Below are 22,109 nucleotides of genomic sequence, written 5' to 3' on the forward strand. Positions count from 1 at the left end.
TCTATCTTACATTACTTTATAATCCTTTACAGGGACGTAGACACTTTCATGCGCGTCAAGCCACAAAGATTGTTAAGAGTAGAAAATAAAAGAAAATTAGGCCAAAATAAAAGGGAACGGAAAATTTGTTAGTGATTTGTAACGGGCACCACCTTCCTAAGCCGGGGTTTAGGGGACAAATTCTGTTGGAGATGGAAAACACGAGTGCGTGGTTCGAATCTGACTTGGGGACTTACTAAGGATCAGACCTATACTTGAAGTAAATGATAAATCAACAAACTCCAAAGTAGACACTACATTTAATATTTTAACCTGTGTTTTATCCCACTTTTTAAATTAACAAATTAATTAATAAACGTACATGAATCCTATGTATTAGGCAGAAAGAGAGGGGACTCGACGCTTGTGCAGCGAACGAAGGAACCCTCCCGAACCAGGGCACTAGACAATTTTAGGGGACAGGTACCCATACCCTCACTTAGGGGAATTATTCGACATTTTAAGACGAAAAGGGGAAGTTATGCCATGAATATGTAACTACCTTTCACACTTATTAGTACTGTTTTCAATCATTTCTAACTGATGTGACTATATTGCAACAGTAATTTTCCTTTGAGGCACTATATAATATTAAAAGAAAGAGTTAATATCTATTTGTGTCAAACAACCTATCATCAGCCTGACAGGGGAATTTTCTTCTAAGAAAGGGGAAAAAAACATATTATTTTAGGAGGGGAATGGTACCCATATTCAGCCCCAAAAATGGCCAAACGAGTGCCCTGCGAACAGTTGTTTTCCCATTTATGCACATTTTACCGCGTAAACATACCTAACAATTATTTCATTGGTCGCAGCTGTAGTATCTTGGCAACTCATTACAAAACAAAACTTTGAACTTCCCGTAAGTGCAATTGACCAACCATGCACAAGTTGACATAAGTAAGAATGATTGGTTTTTAGCGTTTGGCATTCCAGTCAAATGCCTCGTGGCAGCAGACGACAATTAATAACAAAACATTAGCCAGTGTAATACAAGATGTGTGTGTCATCCGTGCAGGTCATTTACACAGTTGAATTCTAAAAGATAAAGGTGGGTACTAGGCCTGATTTAAAAGATAAAAACAGGGGTAAAGAGCAAGGTTATGGGGAAATGTGTTCATTGATACAAACAGCAGCATTCAGTGTCCGACAAATTTATAATTTTACTGGTAGCCCATTGGGCTACCAGAATTTTTTTCTGGTAGCCCAGCATTTTCTTGTAGTTGCCCAGAAAATTAACCATGAAAGTACTAACTTGCTCTGTCTGTACCCGACTTACTGAATTGGTCTTTAACAATATTTTGTTAATAACAGAAATCTAAAAACACAAAGATAAACATTTCATTCTCTTTAATCATAATATAGAAGTACAAGTTGAAGTTAATACAACATCTTATTCAAGAAACATTTTCACACAAGTATCTCTTAGTTTACAACTTAAAAGTCTTAAGTTTGGTGGGTACTATTTATCCTAGGGAGCTTCAGTTAATTAAAACTAACAATTCGGATACTGATGCTTCATTTTTAGATTTACATCTCTCTATTTATGACAATATTATACATACCAAAATTTATGACAAGGGGGATGATTTTAATTTTATTATTGTAAATTTTCCCCATTTCGATGGGGATGTACCTCAGGCTACATCTTATGGGGTATATATTTCTCAATTAATTTGGTTTGCAAGAGCATGTAGTCATGTCAAGCATTTCAATGAACGTAATCAATATATTACAAGTAAACTTCTTCAGCAAGGCTACCGTTATTACAAATTGCGTAAATATTTTACTAAATTTTATTATCGTAATTCTGATTTAGTTTTAAAATTCAATAGTAATTTAAAGACACTTCTGCGAGAAGGTATTTCTAAACCCGTTTTTTATGGGGATGTGGTTTACAAACTTCGTAAGATCTTGGGTCATGGTAATTTTCCAAATGTATTTGAAAAGATTATCAAACGTTTTATTAGCTCATCTGATTTTTTGAAAAAAAATGATGAGTTATTGTCATCACTTGAGCGGTTGTCGGCGTCGGCGTTGCCTGGTTAAGTTTTATGTTTAGGTCAGCTTTTCTCCTAAACTATCAAAGATATTGCTTTGAAACTTGGAATACTTGTTCACCATCATAAGCTGACCCTGTATAGCAAGAAACATAACTCCATCTTGCTTTTTGCAAGATTTATGGCCCCTTTTGTACTTAGAAAATATCAGATTTCTTGGTTAAGTTTTATGTTTAGGTCAACTTTTCTCCTAAACTATCAAAGCTATTGCTTTGAAACTTGGAATACTTGTTCACCATCATAAGCTGACCCTGTACATCAAGAAACATAACTCCATCTTGCTTTTTGCAAGATTTATGGCCCCTTTTGGACTTAGAAAATATCAGATTTCTTGGTTAAGTTTTATGTTTAGGTCAACTTTTTCTCTTAAACTATCAAAGCTGTTGCTTTGAAACTTGCAACACTTGTTCACCATCATAAGCTGACCCTGTACAGCAAGCAACATAACTCCATCCTGCTTTTTGCAATAATTATTGCCCCTTTTGGACTTAGAAAATCATTTTCTTGGTTGAGTATTATGTTTAAGTCAACTTTTCTCATAAACTATCAAAGCTATTGCTTTAAAACTTGCAACAGTTTTTCACCATCATAAGTGGACACTGTACATCAAGAAACATAACTCTATCCTGCTTTTTGCAAGAATGATGGCCCTTTTTAGACTTAGAAAATCATGGGTAGGACAATATTTCTATTACACTAAAAAAAATCAGATGAGCGTCAGCACCCGCAAGGCGGTGCTCTTGTTAAAAGAGGTTACGACCCAACTGTTTTGAGACATACCGCATGTTTAGTGTTCAACCCGTTTACAGTTGGACACTATGCTTCCCTCTTTGATTGCGTCTGACGGAAGAGGGGGAGGACTCTATGATGAGCAGTTTTTAAATCCTACCAGGACTGAACTGTTTTGATATTTGTCTTCTGGCCTGTTTCGTCGGGCCCTTAAGGGTGTTTCTCTTGTTGCTCTGTCTATGATTTAGATCTACTGATCGATCTTATTTCCCCACTGTTTCTACATATTTTGCTATGCATGTGTGTAAATCTCACAGTAGGCCTACACTTAAAAATCGACTTAAAAATAATAAACAAAATGAAGACATCTACGTACCATGTAATTCAAGTGGTGATTTATCCAACAATATATATGTCCATCACATTATCACATTTTACGTAGCTCACAACAGTATTTTTCCTAATATATAAACTAGGTCGAGAGCCTCAAAAGAAAACAGAAAGTAGCCGAGTAAACATTTGCATAGGGCGTAGCTGGTGGAGTAATGTCTGACACCATTTAAACGCACAACACTTTTTGAATGAAAGCAATAGCTCTGAAAATTTGAGTAAATGTGTACATTAGTCAATTTAACAAAATCTCTGTAATATAATATCATGTAGATCTAGTGTCTTTCTTCCTGTCAAACATTCATATAATTCATAGGTTATTACATCTATACACATATATATTACAACTGTGTCTGTGATATATACTTATAAAGATGCATTGAATTTGTTTATTTTGGCATGGTGCTGTGATTTGTGCCCCTTTGTTAACTTATTTACGTACCCCAGTAATATACACACCATGGAGCTTCAATATTTTACCAGTTCTTTAATCAATCGGGAAGCCTCGGCCATCTCCGGAGTTAGAATAACGAGGTCAAGGCCGAGGTGATCAGAGTGTATTGATACTGGGTGGGGGCGGGGGGAACGTTATTTGTAGCAATATATTGAACGGAATTCATAAGATTATTTGACAAAAATTAGACATGCTTAGGTGATAGGTGATGCAACTCCGATATGATTTTTCAAATAAGAAAATCCATAAAAAACACTAAAATTTGTTTTTCGGAATTTTAGTTCTTGAGATGGTAACAGAAAAAAAGCTGCTCGCCAGTTCGTATTTTGAAAAATATATATAGATCTAATACGTAAAATACCAAAAAAATATATATATATATTATGATGGTCTACAAAATTAAAAAGAAAACAAAACAAATAAAAATGATTTTCATATAATGTTATTTAAGTACCTCTAATAATATAACGCCTGCAGGAATATACCATGAGTATCAGAGTACTGTACATATCATATGTAAATATCAAGCGTTACTCTGTGAATAACGACTTATCCTCAAAGCTCTCCCGCCTCCCATTTGTCTGACCAATGAATTTAGTATATAAATTAACTAAACGTCAAGCAGATAGTCATCGAAATGTGGTCATATCTAACCGTAACTGATACCGTGTACATGCAATTCCATGAAAAGCAGCGTAGGGTCGCCAGTTAAAAAAAAACGGACTTGCCCCTAACGAGAAAACAAATGGGCAGGGCTAAACAATGTGGAATTTAGAAAAGTGGTCTGAGATTATGCAGCATGCAAATCACAGAAACTGCCAAAAGACAAAAAGGAAAGTCAGGCACCATATCCAAGGGGTGATTATTAAACAATACCTAAAGCTATGAAAGCGAATGTATTGGATGGAACCACAAAAGCCGAAAACTAAATAATACCGTTCACACAACATAAACAGCTCTGACTGAATGCACAAGATTGTTATGGCCTCCACAGGGCACATACAAGCTGCTGTGATAATAAAATAACAAAGGCCTGTAAGGCGCGAAAGCACCAATTTCACGACAAGAAAGATGAGAAATTAGCATAAGTATGATGAACTATTTATTTGAGAACTCGATGTTGTACAGTTAATAAGTGAATACTGGCTGTCGAAAGAAAAGTTTAAAACTGTGTCCAAACCGTAAACTGTGTGCAGGTATACGCACCGTTGACAGTTTTATGGCAGCACCGTGGCATTTAAGCGGCGGCCCGTTGTTTATGTCTGATTTAAAAGGTGTATACATTTGACAGGTACTTAAAATAACTTAAGGCATATACAAATAAAGTGAGCTCTCGGGAGATTTTTATAACCGACTAGATTTCTATATAACAAAATGCGAGTTAAAAAAATATCTTTAAAAAATCAGAATATCGGGTCGGATCCAGTTATATACATTATTCAGCCTCAAGGGTGATAGTAAATCTTTTTTTTTTTTTTTCAAGATAACATGATTGATTTTGAAGTACATGCTGATTTTAGAATGAAAATAAGACTTTACTATATATGCTTTGCCCAGGTAAGGCGTAAAAAAAAATGTGTGTTTTCGGTATCCCGACCTACCCTAAATTTTTGACCCGACCCTAAATGTTTTTATGGCCTTCGAGAATTTTTTAACATGAAGTTGCAAAACTGCACTTCTTGTCGAGCCCGCTTGCGGATGCGAAGACATAGTTGTCCAAATGGCTGTTTGATGTATGTGCGTGCGTCAGTGCCTGCGTGCGTCCGTCCGGATTTGTTTGTCCGGACCATAACTTTTACATGCATGGAGCAATCTTAATTATATTTGACATGAATGTTTACCTCAGTGAGATGGAGTGCCATGCGCAAACCCCAAGTTCCTATCTCAAAGGTCAAGGTCACAGTCTGATGTCAGAGTTAATGTAAGGTCTTTCCGGCCCATAACTTCGACATTCATTGAGGAATTTTGTTTATATCTGGCATGATTCCAGGTTCCTATCTCAAAGATCAAGGTCACAGTCCAAAGGTCATGTCAGATCTTTTCCGGCCCATAACTTGATTATATTTTGCATGAATGTTTAACTCAGTGAGACTGACTCTATCTCAAAGGTCAATGTCACACTGATGGGTCAAAGGGCGGGCTCGACATCTTGCATCTAGTGGGCATCTAGTTATGCTTTAAACAAGGTCAGTGATGTTAGAAATCAAGTTAAGTACTGATGCTCTACAGGCATAATTAATTGGGGGGAAAAACGACCTACCTACTGGTACTGATGATAAACCCGGAAAGATGATAAAGTCGACCACCTTGCAATCGGTTATTTATATGATTGAACACACCAACTAATAGCAACCACTTACAACACCAACTGGTGTAAACAAAAACAAAATTGGTAAATATTCTGTATAAATAAATGACTTACATTCATCTGTATAACAAAGTATTTATCTAAAATTACTTGGGAAGAGAGTATTTTTACGCATGCTAACAGTCAACACATAAAGGTCAGACATTGGGTCACTTTTCATTATCTGATCCGGTATTTAGGTATTCAAAATACCATTATGTACAACTGATCTAAGGCCCAAAAATTTTTATTTAAAAAATTTAAAATATAATATGTAAAGGGAAAAGTTTTTTGAAGTTTTATAATTAAGTAGGATTAAATTTTTAAAAAAATTTCACCAGGGGTTTTTTTAACTTTAAAAAAATTTCGCAGGGTAATTCAAAAAAATTTAAACCCTTTTGAAGTTAACTTAAATTAGGAAAACTAAAAATTTTTTTTAATTTGATTTAAATTTCCCATTTTTGTTTTTAGTAGCTGGAAAAATTTAAATTTAAAGGCAGGAAATTAAGGGGCCACTTTTTTTAAAAAATGTTAAACCTCCAGGAAGAAGGTCTTTTATAATGTAGCGTCCTGCTATAATTGAAAAAATTTAGAACCCCCTCCATCCTCCAATTTGTCCTTTTTTGACGATGAGTGATTTTTTTCTTAAATTTTTTAAAAAAAAATTGTTGCCATCTTTTTTTGTCGCTGAGTCCTGAAAAAAAAAACAAGAAATTTTTTCGATCGTTTTTAAGGGTTTTAATTATTCCAAACAAAAAAACGTTATAAAAAAAGGGTACCCCCAATGTTTTGTTTTTTTTTTCGTCCTATTGTTCCTTTTTAATGAACAGAAATTTTATTGGGGTTAGGGTATATTTTTTTTGTTAATCCTAATTTTGTTTGCTTACCTTTTTTTTTTGGGGGAGAAATTGGATCCCTTCCCCTGTGGGGTCAGTTTTATTTTAACCGGGGATTGGGGCATAATCTCGTCTAACAAAGGGGTTTTTGATTCTCTAAAACCCTGGCCCTACGATAAATCTTTATCTCAGAAAATCTATCTTACTTTATTTAAAATCCTTTACGGGGTAGACCTTTCAGCGCTTTTCAAGCCAAAAAGTTTGTTAAAGGTAGAAAAATAAAAAAAAAATTGGGCCCAAAAATAAAAGGGAACGGAAAATTTTTTTAGTGATTTTAACGGGACCACCTTCCTAAGCGGGGTTTTGGGGGAAAAAATTTTGTTGGGATGGAAAAACACGGGCGTGGTTCGAATCGCTTGGGGACTTTAAGGATAACCTTACTTTGAAGTAAATGATAATAAAAAAAAAACCCCAAAAGTAGCATCATTAAAATTTTAAAAACCGTTTTTTACCCACTTTTTAAATTTAAAAAATTTAAAATTTAAAAAACGTCATGAAACCTATGTATTAGGCAAAAAGAAGGGGATCGACGCTTGTGCAGAAAAACGAAGGAACCCCCCCAAACCCGGGGGCAAGACAATTTTAGGGGACAGGTACCTACCCCCCTTGGGGTTTATTCGACTTTTTAAGCAAAAAGGGGAAAGTTATCCCTGATATGTACTCCTTTCACACTTATTGTACTGTTTTCCTTTTCAACTGTGTGATATTTGCACAGTAATTTTCCTTGGGGACTATTTTTTTTAAAAAGAAAGGTTAATATCTATTTTTTAAACAACCTATCATCAGCCTGACGGGGATTTTCTTCTAAGAAAGGGGGAAAAAAAAAACATTTATTTTAGGAGGGGATGGTACCCATATTCACCCCCAAAAAATGGCCAAACGAGTGCCCTGCGAAATTTTTTTTCCCCATTTATGCTTTTCCCGGTTTAAACTTTCCAAAAAAATTTTTTCTTGGGTCGCAGCTGTGTATTTGGCAATCATTACAAAACAAAACTTTGAACTTCCTAAGTGCAATTGACCACCATGAAAAAGTTGACATAAGTAAGAAGGATTGGTTTTTAGCGTTTGGCTTTCCCAGTAAATCCCCCGTGGCAGCAAGGGAAATTAATAACAAACATTGCCAGTGTAATCAGGTGTGTGTCATCGTGCGGTCTTTAACAGTTAAATTCTAAAATTTTAAAAGGTGGGTAAGGCTGTTTTTAAAAATAAAAAAAGGGGTAAGAGCGGTTAGGGGAAAAATGTGTTCATTGTTAAAACAGCAGCTTCAGTGTCCGACAAATTTATATTTTTATGGTAGCCAAATGGGTCCAGTTTTTTTTTTTGGTTTACCCCAGCATTTTTTGTAGTTGCCGAAAATTAACCATGAAAGTACTAATTGTCTGTCTGTCCCCGACTTATGAATGGTCTTTAACAATTTTTGTTTAAACAGAAATTAAAAACACAAAGAAAAAATTTCATTCTTTTTTCATAATATAGAGTACAAGTTGAAGTTAAAAACATCTTTTTTAAGAAACATTTTACACAAGTATTCTTTTTTTTACAATTAAAAGTCTTAGTTTGGTGGGTCTATTTTTCCTGGGGCTTATTTAAATTAAACTAACAATTGGAATGATGCTTCTTTTTTAGATTTACATCCTCTATTTATGACTTTATACTTACCAAAAATTTATGACAAGGGGGATGTTTTTAATTTTTTATTGAAATTTTTCCCCCATTTGTGGGGGGTCCCAGGCTACTTTATGGGGTATATTTTTCTAAATTTAATTTTGGGTTTGCAAGAGCATGTGGGTCATGTCAGCATTTCAATGAAGTAATCAATAATTACAAAGTAAACTTCTTCAGCAAGGTTTTCCGTTATTAAAAATTGCGTAAATTTTTTACTAAATTTTATTATCGTAATTTGTTTTGTTTTAAATCAATAAGTATTTAAAGCACTTCTGGGGAAAAGGTATTTCAAACCCCCGTTTTTTATGGGGATTGGTTTACAAACTTGTAAGATCTTGGGTCAGGGGAAATTTTCCAAGTTTTTGAAAGATTATCAAACGTTTTTTAGCTCATCTGTTTTTTTGAAAAAAAAATGATGAGTTTTTGTCTCATTGAGCGGGTTGGCGGCGTGGGTTGCCTGGTTAAGTTTTTTGTTTTAGGGCGCTTTTTCCAAACTATCAAAGTATTGCTTTTAAAAATTGGAAAATTTTTTTTACCATCTAAGTGACCCTGTTAGCAAGAAACATAACTCCATTTGCTTTTTGCAAGATTTAGGCCCTTTTGTATTAGAAAAAAAGATTTTTTGGTTTAAGTTTTATGTTTTGGTCAATTTTCTCCTAAACTTTTAAAGTATTGCTTTTTTAACTTGGAAAAACTGTTCACCTCAAAGCTGACCTGTACATCAAAAAACATAACCATCTTGCTTTTTGCAGATTTATGGCCCCCCTTTTTGGGTTGAAAAAATCAGATTTTTGGTTAAGTTTTATGTTTTTGGTAAATTTTTTTTCTAAACTATCAAAGTGTTGCTTTTTAAATTGCAACCTTGTTCCCATCATAAGCGACCCTGTAAGCAAGCAAATAATCCATCCCGCTTTTTTTAATAAATTTTTGCCTTTTTTGGCTTGAAAATCATTTTTTTGGTTGGTATTAGTTTGTAATTTTTATAAAATATCAAAGCTTTGCTTTAAAACTTGAAAAGTTTTTCACTTATAAGTGGAACTTTCTAAGAAAACCTACTTTCCCTTTTTGCAGAAAAAGATGGCCCTTTTTTTTTTCTTAGAAAATATGGGGGGAGGAAATATTTTATTACCACTAAAAAAAATCGTGGCGTCAGACCCCCAAGGCGGTTGCCTTTTTTAAAAAAGGGTTAGGACCAAAAAGTTTTGAGCATACGTGTTTTTTGTTAACCGTTTACAGTGGAACTTGTTCCCCCTTTGATTGCGTTGGGAAAGGGGGGGGGACTTTTTTGTGAGCGTTTTTTAATTAAACCAGGACTGAAATGTTTTGTATTTTTCTTTGGCCTGTTTGTCGGGGCCTTAGGGGTTTTTTGTTTTCTTGTCTCTGAAAAAGGTATTTTTTAATAGTTTTTGGTTCTTAAGGTTTGCTTTTTTTAGCCATTCATAATGACAAGGTGGTTTTGTGGGTTCGCGGTGTCCCTCGTCCGTGGTTTCGGGCCGTCCGTGCGCCGTTTAAACTTTTGTTTGCCCCTTTAGAGGCCATTTTTTTGGGATTTTTTATGAAAGTTGGTCAGAATGTTCACCTTGATGTTTTCTAGGTCAAAATTGAAAAATGGGGGACGGCCTCAAAAATTTGGTCGTGGTCTAAAATAGAAAAAAACCTTGTGACTCTCTAGAGGCCATATTTTTTTACAAATTTCTGAAAAAATTTGGGCAGAAAAGTTCATCTTTATGATATCTGGTAAGTTCGAAAGTGGGCAGTGCCTTCAAAACTAGGTCAGTAAGTCTAAAAATTGAAAAAAAAAACTTTGTGCCTTTTGAGGCCATTATTTCATAAAATTTTTTGAAAATTGGGCAGACGTTCCCTTGATGATCTTGGGCAATTCGAAATGGGGCACGTGCCATCAAAAATGGTCAGTAGGTAAAATAGAAAAAACCTTTTGTGACCCCCTAGAGGCCATATTTTTCATGGGTTTGTAGAAAGTTGGTTGAATGTTCATCTTTTGTATTAGGTCAAATTGAAATGGGTCAGTGCGGTAAAAAAATAGGTCGTGGTTAAAATAGAAAAATCTTTGGACCTCCTAGAGGCCCTATATTTTGGATCTTTATGAAAATTGGTCAGAATGTTCACCCTTTATGTATCGACTGTGACTCAATGCAGATTGGGCGCCCCTATAAATTTTTCATTCCCGGGACATACCGGATTAACTAAATTTGAAAGAAAATATCTTAAATGATTATTTTGTAACCCTGGGTATAACCCTAACCCCTTTTGTCGAATTTTATGCATATTTCACTAAATGCATGCGGACATGCAAAAATGAATATTTTTGCCCCCGCGCTACAATTTATAATCATTTTTTGGGATGCGCAGAAGCCACTCAAGTCTGCAATGAGTTACCGGATGATATCTAGGTAAGTTCAAAAAGGGGGACGTGCCTTCAAAAAATAGGTCAGTGGTCAAAAAATAGAAAAACCCTTTTGACCTTCTAGGGCCATATTTTTCATGGGTCTGTATGAAAATTGGTCTGAATGTTCATCTTGATGATATCTAGGTCAAGTTCGAAAGTGGGTCAGTGCGGTAAAAATAGGTCAGTAGGTTTAAATAATAGAAAAAAACCCGTGACCCCTCTAAAGGCCCTATTTTTTGGGGTTGTATGAAAAATTGGGGTCGAATTTCTCTTGATGATTCTAGGGAAATTTGAAATGGGTCCGTGCTTCAAAAACAAGGTCATAGGTAAAAAAATAAAAAAAACCTTGTGACTTCTAGGGCCTACTTTTCATGGGTCTGTAGAAAGTTGATTGATGTTATTTAATGTATTAGGTCAAGTTCGAAACTGGGTCAACTGCGGTCAAAAAATAGGTCAGTAGGTCTAAAATTATTAAAATCTTTTGACCTCTCTAGAGGCCATATTTTTCAATGGATCCTCATAAATTTGATCTGAATGTTCACCTTGATGATATATAGGTCATTTTCGAAACTGATTCACGTGCGGTGAAAAACTAGGCCGGTAGGTATAAAAATAGAAAAACCTTGTGACCTCTCTAGAGGCCATATTTTTCATGAGATCTTCATGAAATTTAGTGAGAATGTTCACCTTGATGATATCTAGGTAAAATTCAAAACAGGGTCACGTACCTTCGAAAACTAGGTCAGTAGGTCTAATAATAGAAAAACCTTGTGACCTCTCTAGAGACCATATTTTTCAATGGATCTTCATGAAAATTGGTCAGAATTTTTATCTTGATAATATCTAGGTCAAGTTCAAAACTGGGTCACATGAGCTCAAAAACTAGGTCACTATGTCAAATAATAGAAAAAACGACGTCATACTCAAAACTGGGTCATGTGGGAAGAGGTGAGCGATTCAGGACCATCATGGTCCTCTTGTTATATATTTATACACGAGCATTTTTGTGTTTTACATGCCATGCCTTTTTGTTTCCATTACGTGTGTAAGAGATTCATTTGGAGGGGATTACTTTTATTTACACTGTCCCATGTCTTTGGAACATGGTGGGGGTAAGAGTGAGGTTAGGTGCACCATAAACCAGTTTAAGCTCCCCAGTGGTGTTTTTGCCACTGACCGTTCCAAGGCGGTGCCCCACTGTGTTCCTTTGTTTGTTCGTTTCGTCTTATGTGTTGGCTTTGTGTACGTGTGTGTTGTTCGTTTTGTCCTTATGTGTTGGCTTTGGGTGTGTGTATGTGTGTGGTGCACACGTCTGCATGCTGGGGGTTTAGTTTTGAGGAGGCTATGTTTTTGGTGCGTGGCATTCCCTGTTTGATATTTTTCTTTGTTTTTCGTGTAGTAAATTGACAGTTTTATGTTTTACGTGTTTTTCGCACATGCTGACAGACATGTTACTAATGACTCATTTTACGCTGGTTCCCAGCCTTTGAACTGTCGAAGCAGTGAAAGCGTGGTACCTATCATAATCAGTCGTCGGTAATGTACGAGAGGATTCGATTGAATTTAGAGATTTTGACTGGTACATCGGTCATAATTAACTATCGTTAAATCGGTCGACTTTGATTAGTCGAGCGGAGACCAGTCCACGATAGTTTGCATATTTGGTATTCGTAGCCGGAGACTGCTTCTGCAGCCACTGTTGAAATTATCGATAAATGGGGGGGTTAAACTAATAGGACGGTTTACGACCCGTTAATCAGTACACATGGAAAGTTGTTTATTGCAAGTTACAATCGAGTAAACGACCGGATGTTGATGGTTTTGTTGGGGAGTTTTGTAAATTATACAATTACCGGGCTACTGATGCTTCAAAATTATGGTTGCCCGGCGGGCTTCCGCCAGTATTTTTTTTGGTAGCCCGACGAAAATTTCTGGTAGCCCGCGGGCTCCGGGCAATTGATTTGTCAGACACTGAGCATTGAACTTGGTATCTATCTTCCGTTAATGTCAAACCCTCACAGGGACATAGACATTAAGCCGCTCAAGGGTTGGAAGAAAGGGAATGTTAGGTGGAAGATTATTGAAAGGAGTATCTGTAGTAGTCGCTGGTTGCAGAGATTAACCTGTAAGACAGTGGATGATAATGGTGTGATTGCTTAGTTAGGGAAATAAGATAATCTTCCATGGGGATTGTAACCGGCTGATTTGAGATTTTATACATAAGATGAGAGAGTCGGGAGTCAATGCGCCTAGCACCATTTTAGACTGTTTAGCATGTCAGTGACACTGGAGGTGCAGCCAAAGTCTGACATAGCCCAACGTGCTGCCCGTCTTTGGACAGCTTTTATTCGGGTTTGTGTGTATGGAGACCAGACTTCGGAGCTATATTCGAGCTGTGGTCTGACGAGAGTCTGATATGCCATGGACTTGACAGGGGTCTAGCTAGGTCCAAGTTTTTGGGTGAAGTCACTTCTCCCTCAAGCTGATTTAGGGAGAAGTGGGGAGACTTTAGGGAAGTCTGAGTAGAAGTGGGAAGACTTCTTCGATATTTCATTTCTACCTCAAGGCTGTTGAGACTCAACTGAGTGAATTGTAAGGTTGCTATAGTTTTCTTGTTTCTAGATAACTAAAACATTGATGTGACCATTCATTTTCTTAGTTACATCATTTCCCATACAGTGGTTATTGTTTCATTACAATTTAATACAAAATTCTGAAAAAAAAGTTGTTTTCAACAATTCAAGCAGATGTTGTAAATCTAACCCCCAGACTCAGCGGCAAAACCACCACAGGGGAGCTTTAACTGGTTAATGGTGCATCTAACCTCACTCTTACCCCACCATGTTCCAAAGTCATAGGACAGTGTAAATAAAAATTATCCCCGACAGATGAAACCCTAAGATAAGAAATGGCAACAGAAGGCATTTTATGTAAAACGTAAAAATGCTTTTGTATATTTTTATAAAAAGCTAAAACGCATGTACTCAATGCCTTTGCAGAAGACAGAGCAACAAGGAGAACACCCTTAAGGGGCAGGTGGAAACAAACCACAAATTTCATTAAAAGACAATACAGACACAGTCATCTTACTAAACAATGAACTGATCATGCCAAAATAAATGTGTATTATTTCATTATGTCCCCCTTCGAAGAAGGTGGGGTATATTGTTTTGCAGATATGGGTCGGTCTGTAGACTAATTGGTTTCCGGATGATAACTCAAGAACGCTTTGGCCTAGGATCATGAAAGTTGATAGGGAGGCAGATAACCCCTATTGATTTTGAAGTCAGTTGCTGAAAGTTCAAGGTCACAGTGACCCGGAACAGTTAAACGGTATCCAGATGATAACTCAAGAAAGCTTGGGCCTAGGATCATGAAAGTTGAAAGGGAGGTTGGTCATGACTGGCAGATGACCCCTATTGAATTTGAGGTCAGTATCTCAAAGGTCAAGGTCACAGTGACCCGGAACAGTTAAACAGTTTCTGGATGATAACTCAAGAACGCTTGGGCTTAGAATCATGAAAGTTGATAGGGAGGTTGGTCATGACCATTAGATGACTTCTATTGATTTCGAAGTCAGCAGGTAAAAGTTTACAGTGACCCGGAACAGTTAAACGGTTTCCGGATGGTAACTCAAGAACGCTTTGGTCTAGGATCATTAAAGTTGATAGGGAGGATGGTCAGGACCAGCAGATGACCCCTAATAATTTTGAGGTCAGTAGGTAAAAGGTCAAGGGCGCAGTGAGCAGGAACAATTAAACGGTTTCCCGGTTATAACTTGAGAATATTTGGGTCTGTGATCACGAAACTTAATAGGGATGTTGATCATGACAAGTAGATGACCCCTATTGATTTGAGGTCAAAGGTCAAGTCACAGTAACTGGTTAAACGGTTTCTGGAATATAACTCCAGAACCATTTGGCCTAGGATTTTGAAAGTTGGTAGGAAGGTTGGTCATAACCAGCAGGTGACCCCTGTTGATTTTTAGGTCAGTAGGTCAAAGGGCATGATCACATTGACACAGAACAGTAGAAATTTTTTTTTCCAAATAACTGGAGAATACTTTGGTCTAAATTACTTTTATTACAGAGTTTACATATGATTGATAAATGATCCATAATTATTGATTTGAGGTCAGTACTTCAAACATCCAGTGCACAGTGACCAAATAATTTCCATTCCTTGTGCAGTTACTAAATGCATCAACAGGGGGATTTCGTGTTCTACGAGCTCTTGTTATATACAGAAGTCTAATGGGAAGCAAATTCCTGAGCCGTAACAAAAAAGATGAGCATGGAAAGCAGGGCCTTAGACTACTGAGTCACTGCAGAACATGACTGATAATGAGAGAACATTTTGTTTAACCTTAGAATGAGTTATAGACAAAACACAGCCAAACCAAAATGTACACACATCGACACATGTTAAAGTCAAAATGTACCCAAAAAAGTCTTTTTAAATATCAGACTGAAATTTAGAACAATTTTTAACTTGTCCAAGTTTTTGCATCAAGGAGCAAAAAATATATGCAATTGTCGAACACTGGCTCCTTTCACACGATGAATAAAATGTCTGATAGATACATTGTATCTGGAAATACAAAGTACGTCACAAGGTCAAACCGTAGCAAATCGCTGCAGAGGTCACATTTTCTACCTGGTCTGCATGAAACTGGGTGTATGGTGTACTTTCCTACTTTAAACTGGGTCATCTGCTTTACTCATATGAGCTGTACAGAGCCTTCATGGCTCTCTTCTATTTTAGCTTTGGGTGTTGGGATTATCCATAATTGTGCTATCTGGATTATTAATAAGATTAATAAGAATTTTCTGTGTTATATTTCAGTTGTCGGGAGAAGAGGAGAGAGTGCCAGCAGAACCGGTGGTTTTAGCAATGGTCATTCCCCCACAGACTGAAGAATCCGAACAACCAACTCAACAAAATACTGGTAACTGATTTTTTGCATTTATCTTTATCCAGAGTTTTGCTTGTTAACCTTTAGCCTGCTGGCAGCAAGTGATTTCGCCTTTGCTAAATTATCATCCAAGCTCTCCTTTTAGTGGGAATGTGGATTCGGATTTTTTTTTCTGTTAGTTGAGAGTTTTCTGTATAAAACACAAAAGAGCGGTGTGCTAAAGTTTAAAAACAAGTGTGTCAATTAAAACTGGTGATTCTAGCTTCTTAAGCTTAACTTTATAGAACAATTTCTTAGGAGGCTCTTCCATGCACAATCTCTAGGATTTGGAAATTTTTATTTTGCAAGAGAAGACAATGTCCTCCTTCAAGATAAATATTTAGATTTATCATCACATACCTATAGTGGCATATGTAAACTGTTAGAATAGGCAAATTTACGTAATTTGATTATTTTCTGTAACCAGATGTTATTGATCAACATATATATGTCGCACAACCTGTTACACAGTGTTTACAAACCAAAATTGTTTTTCACATCAGAGGAGTGTTTTGGTACAAAGCTGCCAACTTACCAAGAGGCGACAACGTTACCGACATACGAGGAGGCTGAGAAGTCGAAGGCGGCGGAGGCGTTGATACAGTCAGACATTGAAAGACAGAGAGAGGAGGAACACGAGAGGTTTACGGACATTACAATTGGTACAGATGGAATGTTCCTATGTACCTTCATTAGTAAGTATCAGGTCCTCACAACTTAAACTTTTAAAATGCCACTCGCCTACAGATTTGGTGAATTTTTCAACATGTTCATTTCCACCAAGTTTAGCATAGAATGTATATATGACACTGAAAAATGATAATGGAGGTGAAAATAATTGTTAGATATTGGTAAAAATGCAAGAAGAATGTAAATTTTCTTCATTTCAAAAGCATTGCAACAGTTTGCTACCTTCTGCACAATGTTTTTGGTTATTTATTAGAATATCTTGCAAAAATCTGTCAGTTAGTTTGTACCACTTATCACTTTCAGAGTATTCACTTGTTATGGATTTTTAGCTCACCAGAGCACAAAGTGCTCAAGGTGAGCTATTGTGACCAGTCATTGTCTTGCTTCTGTCAACATTTGCCTTGTGAACACTCACGCTGTTTTTCTTCATAATCTCTAGGACAAGTTTGAATCTAGGTCATGTGGGGTCAAAAACTAGGTCACCCAGTCAAATCAAAGGAAGGGTTGTTGAACACTAGAGGCCACAGTTGTGACCCAATCTTTATGAAACTTGGTCAGATTGTTTGTCTTGATGATCTCTAGGTCAAATTTGAAACTGGGTCATGTGGGGGTCAAAAACTTGGTCATTAGGCCAGATAAACTCTGGTGAGCAATATAGGGCCATCACGGCTCTCTTGTTGAGAGAAATTATTTTACTTAAAATCTGGGGGTTAGTCCCAGTAACAATATTAATGCTTCATGACTGTATTCTTGGACGTCTTACCAATACCTGTGTCTAACTTTGGTAGCCATGTTGGCTTCAGATTCATAGTACATAATCTTTAAGAAATACAAAATAACACAAGTACTCTGAGTGTCAAAAATTTCAGTAAAAATTTCAGTAAAAGTACACCATTTGAGATGAAATAAGTGTAATTAAATATGGTGTATGAGAGTATAGTAACAAAACTTCTGGCTGTTTAAATAAGTTGTTTAGAAAAAAGTCAAACCAAAGATGGCAAGGATACCTTTTTAGCTCACCTGTCACGTGGTGACAAGGTGAGCTATTGTGACTGCTTGATGTCCATCGTCAGACGTGCATCGTCCGTCAACAATTTCTAAAAAAATCTTCTTCTTGAAAACCACTGAGCAGAATTACACCAAACTTCACAGGAATGATCCTTGGGTGGCCCCCTTTCAAAATTATTCAAAGAATTGAATTCCATGCAGAACTCTGGTTGCCATGGAAAAACTTTAAAAATCTTCTCCTCAAAAACCAGAAGCCCTAGAGCTTAGATATTTGGTGTGAAGCATTGCCTAGTGGACCTATACCAATTTGTTCAAATCATGACCCCGGGGTCAAAATTGACCCAGCCCGTGGGGTCACTTGATTTTACATAGGAAAATCTTAAAAAACCTTCTTCTCTAAAACCAGAAGCCCTAGAGCTTAGATATTTGACATGTAGCATTGCCTAGTGGACCTCTACTAAAGTTATTCAAATTTTGTCCCCCAGGGTCAAATAGACCCCGCCCCAAGGGGTTACTTGATTGTACATAGAAAAATCTTCAAAATTTTCTAAAAATAAACCAGAAGGCCTAGAGCTTAGATATTTGACATGTAGCATTGCCTAGTGGACCTCTACAAAATTTGTTTAAATCATGACCCCCGGTGTCAAAATTGACCCCGTTGCAGAGGTCACTTGATTTTACATAGGAAAATCTTCAAAAAATTTCTAAAAATAAACCAGAAGACCTAGATCTTAGATATTTCACATGTAGCATTGCCTAGTAGACTTCTACAAAATTTGTTCAAATCATGACCCCCTGGGGTCAACTTGACCCCGCCCCATGGGGTTACTTGATTGTACATAGAAAAATCTTCACAATTTTCTAAAAATAAACCAGAAGGCCTAGAGCTTAGATATTTGACATGTAGCATTGCCTAGTGGACCTCTACAAAAAAATTTCAAATCTTGACCCCCCAGGATCAAATTGACCCACCCCAGGGGTTACTTGATTGTACATAGGGAAATCTTCATAAATTTGCTAAAAATAAACCAGAAGGCCTAGGTCTTAGATATTTGATATGTAACATTGCCTAGTAGACTTCTACAAACTTTGTTCAAATCATGACCCCCGGGGTCAAAATTGACCCCACCCCAGGGGTCACTTGATTTTACATAGGAAAATTCTCTGAAAATAAACCAGAAGGCCTAGATCTTAGATACTTGACATGTAGCATTGCCTATTAGACTTCTACAAAATTTGTTCAAATCATGACCCAAGGGGTCAAATTGACCCCGCCCCATAGGGTTATTTGATTGTACATAGAAAAATGGTCAAAATTTTCTAAAAATAAACCAGAAGGCCTAGAGCTTAGATATTTGACATGTAGCATTGTCTAGTGGACCTCTACAAAATTTGTTCAAATCTTGATCCCCCCCCCCCCAGGGTCAAATTGACCCAGGCCCAGGGGTTACTTGATTGTACATAGGGAAATCTTCATAAATTTGCTAAAAATAAACCAGAAGGCCTAGATCTTAGATATTTGATATGTTACATTGCCTAGTAGACTTCTACAAACTTTATACAAATCATGATCCCTGGGGTAAAATTGGCCCTGCCCCAGGGGTTACTTGATTGAACATCGGAAAATCTTCCAAAAAATTTCTAAAAATCATCAGTTTGGCATTTGAAATATGTAGCTTATATTACTCAGGTGAGTGATCCAGGGTCACCATGACCCTCTTGTCCCTGTTTTCAGACACCTGTATTCTAACATAATCTTTAATGGCAATAACAAAACAAGTAAACAGATTCTAGAATATTTTATCTCCCGCTTTGAAGAAGAGTGGGATATATTGTTTTGCTTGCATTGTTTTGGTCAGTCAGTTGGTCTGCCAGTCATCAGTAGATGACTTGATTTCCAACCAATAACTTGTGAACACTAGAAAGTAAGCAAGTAAGTTAGTAACAGCTTTACTTCTAGAGGCTACACATTGGGTTTCCCCATCTACCATGTTGGCCTCATGTGGACACTTTGACCTACATTGGTCAAAACTAGAGTAATTGCTTTTGGTCCTTTTTATTTTTGGGGGTCACAAAGTCAAGGTCATAGTGACCTTAAGACTGAAAACCATTACTAACCGAAAACTGGAGAAAACTTATCTGCATTGCTTATATTAATTAATTTTTGTTCATTATGTCAAATTTGAAAACATTTTCTTATCAATAGCAAGTCTATAGAATGTTTTTGCCTGGCACAGTCAAACTTGATTCACTTTGTTCAGTAGATGACCTTGGTGTTATAGGGGGTCAGAGGTTAAGGTCACAGTGACCTTGATTTTAAATTCTGATAAATATTACACTGCAGCTAAAAACAGTTGAAAAATGAGTAAATAATAGTATGAATTACAACAATTACACATGTTCTGCATGTACTGCTGTCACTAAGGACTTACCAATTATGTGACTTTTGATTCTCAGGGTACCTTTTTAGCTCAACTTTTCGAAGAAAAAGTAGAGCTATTGCACTCACCCCGGTGTAGGTGTCGGTGTCGGCATCGCCGTTGGTTGAAGTTTTTAATAAAGTCAAATATCTCTGTTACTATCAAAGCTATTGACTTGAAACTTAAAATAGTTATTTACTATCAAAGTCTACACCAGGAGAAACAATCCCCCTAACTCTGTTTGAATTTTGACAGAATAATGCGCCTTTTTAACTTAGATTTTTTTTTTAATTTTGATAAAGTCAAATATCTCTGTTACTATCAAAGTTTTTGACTTGAAACTTAACGTACTTATTTACCATCAAAGTCTACACCAGGAGAAACAATATCCATATTACTCTAATTTGATTTTTGGCAGAATAATGCCCCTTTTTAATTTAGAATTTTTTGTTAAAAGTCAAATATCTCTGTTACTGTTAAAGCTTTTGACTTGAAACTCAAAATAGTTATTTACTATCAAAGTCTACACCAAAGTCTACACCAGGAGACACAATTCACATAACTCTGATTTGAATTTTGACAGAGTTATGTTCCTTTTAACTTAAATTTTTTTTACTGGCAAAGCTCTAATTCAGAGTCAAACACTGAAAAAAGTCGAGTGCGCTGTCTTACTGACAGCTCTTGTTGTAATTCTTAACAGCTTAAATACATAATGCAGTCAATTGTTATTCTTTATCATGTTTTATTTACAATGGTAGTCTTTCAGTATTGTGTATATTTTCCATTGAAGTTGGTTAATATATTGCCAAGATAAAAATACAATAAACAAGTGTTGAATAAGAAAAGTTGTAAAGTTCAGAGTCACATTGATACACACATGTACCTGTTGAAATTTGTTCATGGAGAGGAATGTTCCCTAAAGTTGATTCAGTCAGTCTTTATTAGAACTTATAAATACCAAGTGACTTAGTGTAGATACAATTTGACAGTGTACACAGCAGTGGAAATTTCATTATGTGTGATAAAGTCTGTGTTTAATTGTATACCATATTGGTGTTTATTGTCATGCATACTTTTATGTTTTCAGTGTCTTTCTTGTTCAACTGGATAGGGTTCCTGTTCTCGCTGTGTATTTCCCAAACTGTGGCTGGGAGATGTGGGGCATTGTCTGGACTGGGACTTAGCATTGTAAAATGGGTAGCCATTGTGAAGGTAAATTGTTTTCTATATAACATCGAAGAACGTTGATATTTATGCCCCCCTTCGAAGAAGGAGGGGTATATTGTTTTGAAGATGTTGGTCGGTCGGTATGTAGACCAATCCGTTTCCGGACGATAACTCAAGAACGTTTGGGCCTAGGATCATGAAAGTTGATGTGGAGGTTGGTCATCACCAGCAGATGACCCCTGTTGATTTTGAGATCAGTATGTCAAAGATCAAGGTCACAGTGGCCCGGAACAGTTAAACGGTTTACGGATGATAACTCAAGAACGCTTGGGCCTAGGATCATGAAAGTTGATAGGGAGGTTGATCATGGCCAGCAAATGACCCCTATTGATTTTGAGGTCATTAGGTCAAAGTTCAAGGTCACAGTGACCGGGAACAGTTATTTGGTTTCCGGATGATAACTCAAGAATGCTTGGGCCTAGGATCGTGAAAGTTGATAGAGAGGTTAATCATGACCAGCAGATGACCCATATTGATTTTGAGGTCAGTAGGTCAAAGGTCAAGGTAACATTGACCCAGAACAGATAAACCGTTTCCAGACGATAACTTGAGAACGCTTGGGCCTATGATCAGGAAACTTGATAGGGAGATTGGTCATGACCAGTAGATGACCCCTATAGATTTTTAGATCAGTAGGCCAAAGGTCAAGGTCACATTTACCAGGAACAGTTAAACTTTTTCAGGACGGTAACTTGAGAACGCTTGGGCCTAAGATCACGAAACTTAATAGGGAGGTTGATCATGACCAGCAGATGATCCCTGTTGATTTTGAGGTCAATAGGTCAAAGGTCAAGGTCACATAGAACCAGAACAGTAGAACTTT

The 22,109-nt window shown here is 36.7% G+C and overlaps 1 protein-coding gene across 1 annotated transcript in view; it reads left to right on the forward strand.

Annotated features, from left to right (window-relative positions):
• The window catches only part of LOC123556218 (NEDD4 family-interacting protein 1-like), a 30,741-nt gene that overhangs the window by 476 nt on the left and 8,156 nt on the right, over positions 1-22,109 (forward strand). The window contains exons 2-4 of the mRNA XM_045346805.2: positions 15,833-15,935; positions 16,445-16,636; positions 21,147-21,271. Of these exons, the coding sequence (XP_045202740.1) occupies positions 15,833-15,935; positions 16,445-16,636; positions 21,147-21,271 (420 nt within the window). The remainder of the gene's footprint in view (positions 1-15,832; positions 15,936-16,444; positions 16,637-21,146; positions 21,272-22,109) is intronic.

This window comes from Mercenaria mercenaria, chromosome 5, assembly GCF_021730395.1.
Source record: "Mercenaria mercenaria strain notata chromosome 5, MADL_Memer_1, whole genome shotgun sequence".
In the NCBI taxonomy this organism is placed as follows: Eukaryota; Metazoa; Mollusca; class Bivalvia; order Venerida; family Veneridae; genus Mercenaria; species Mercenaria mercenaria.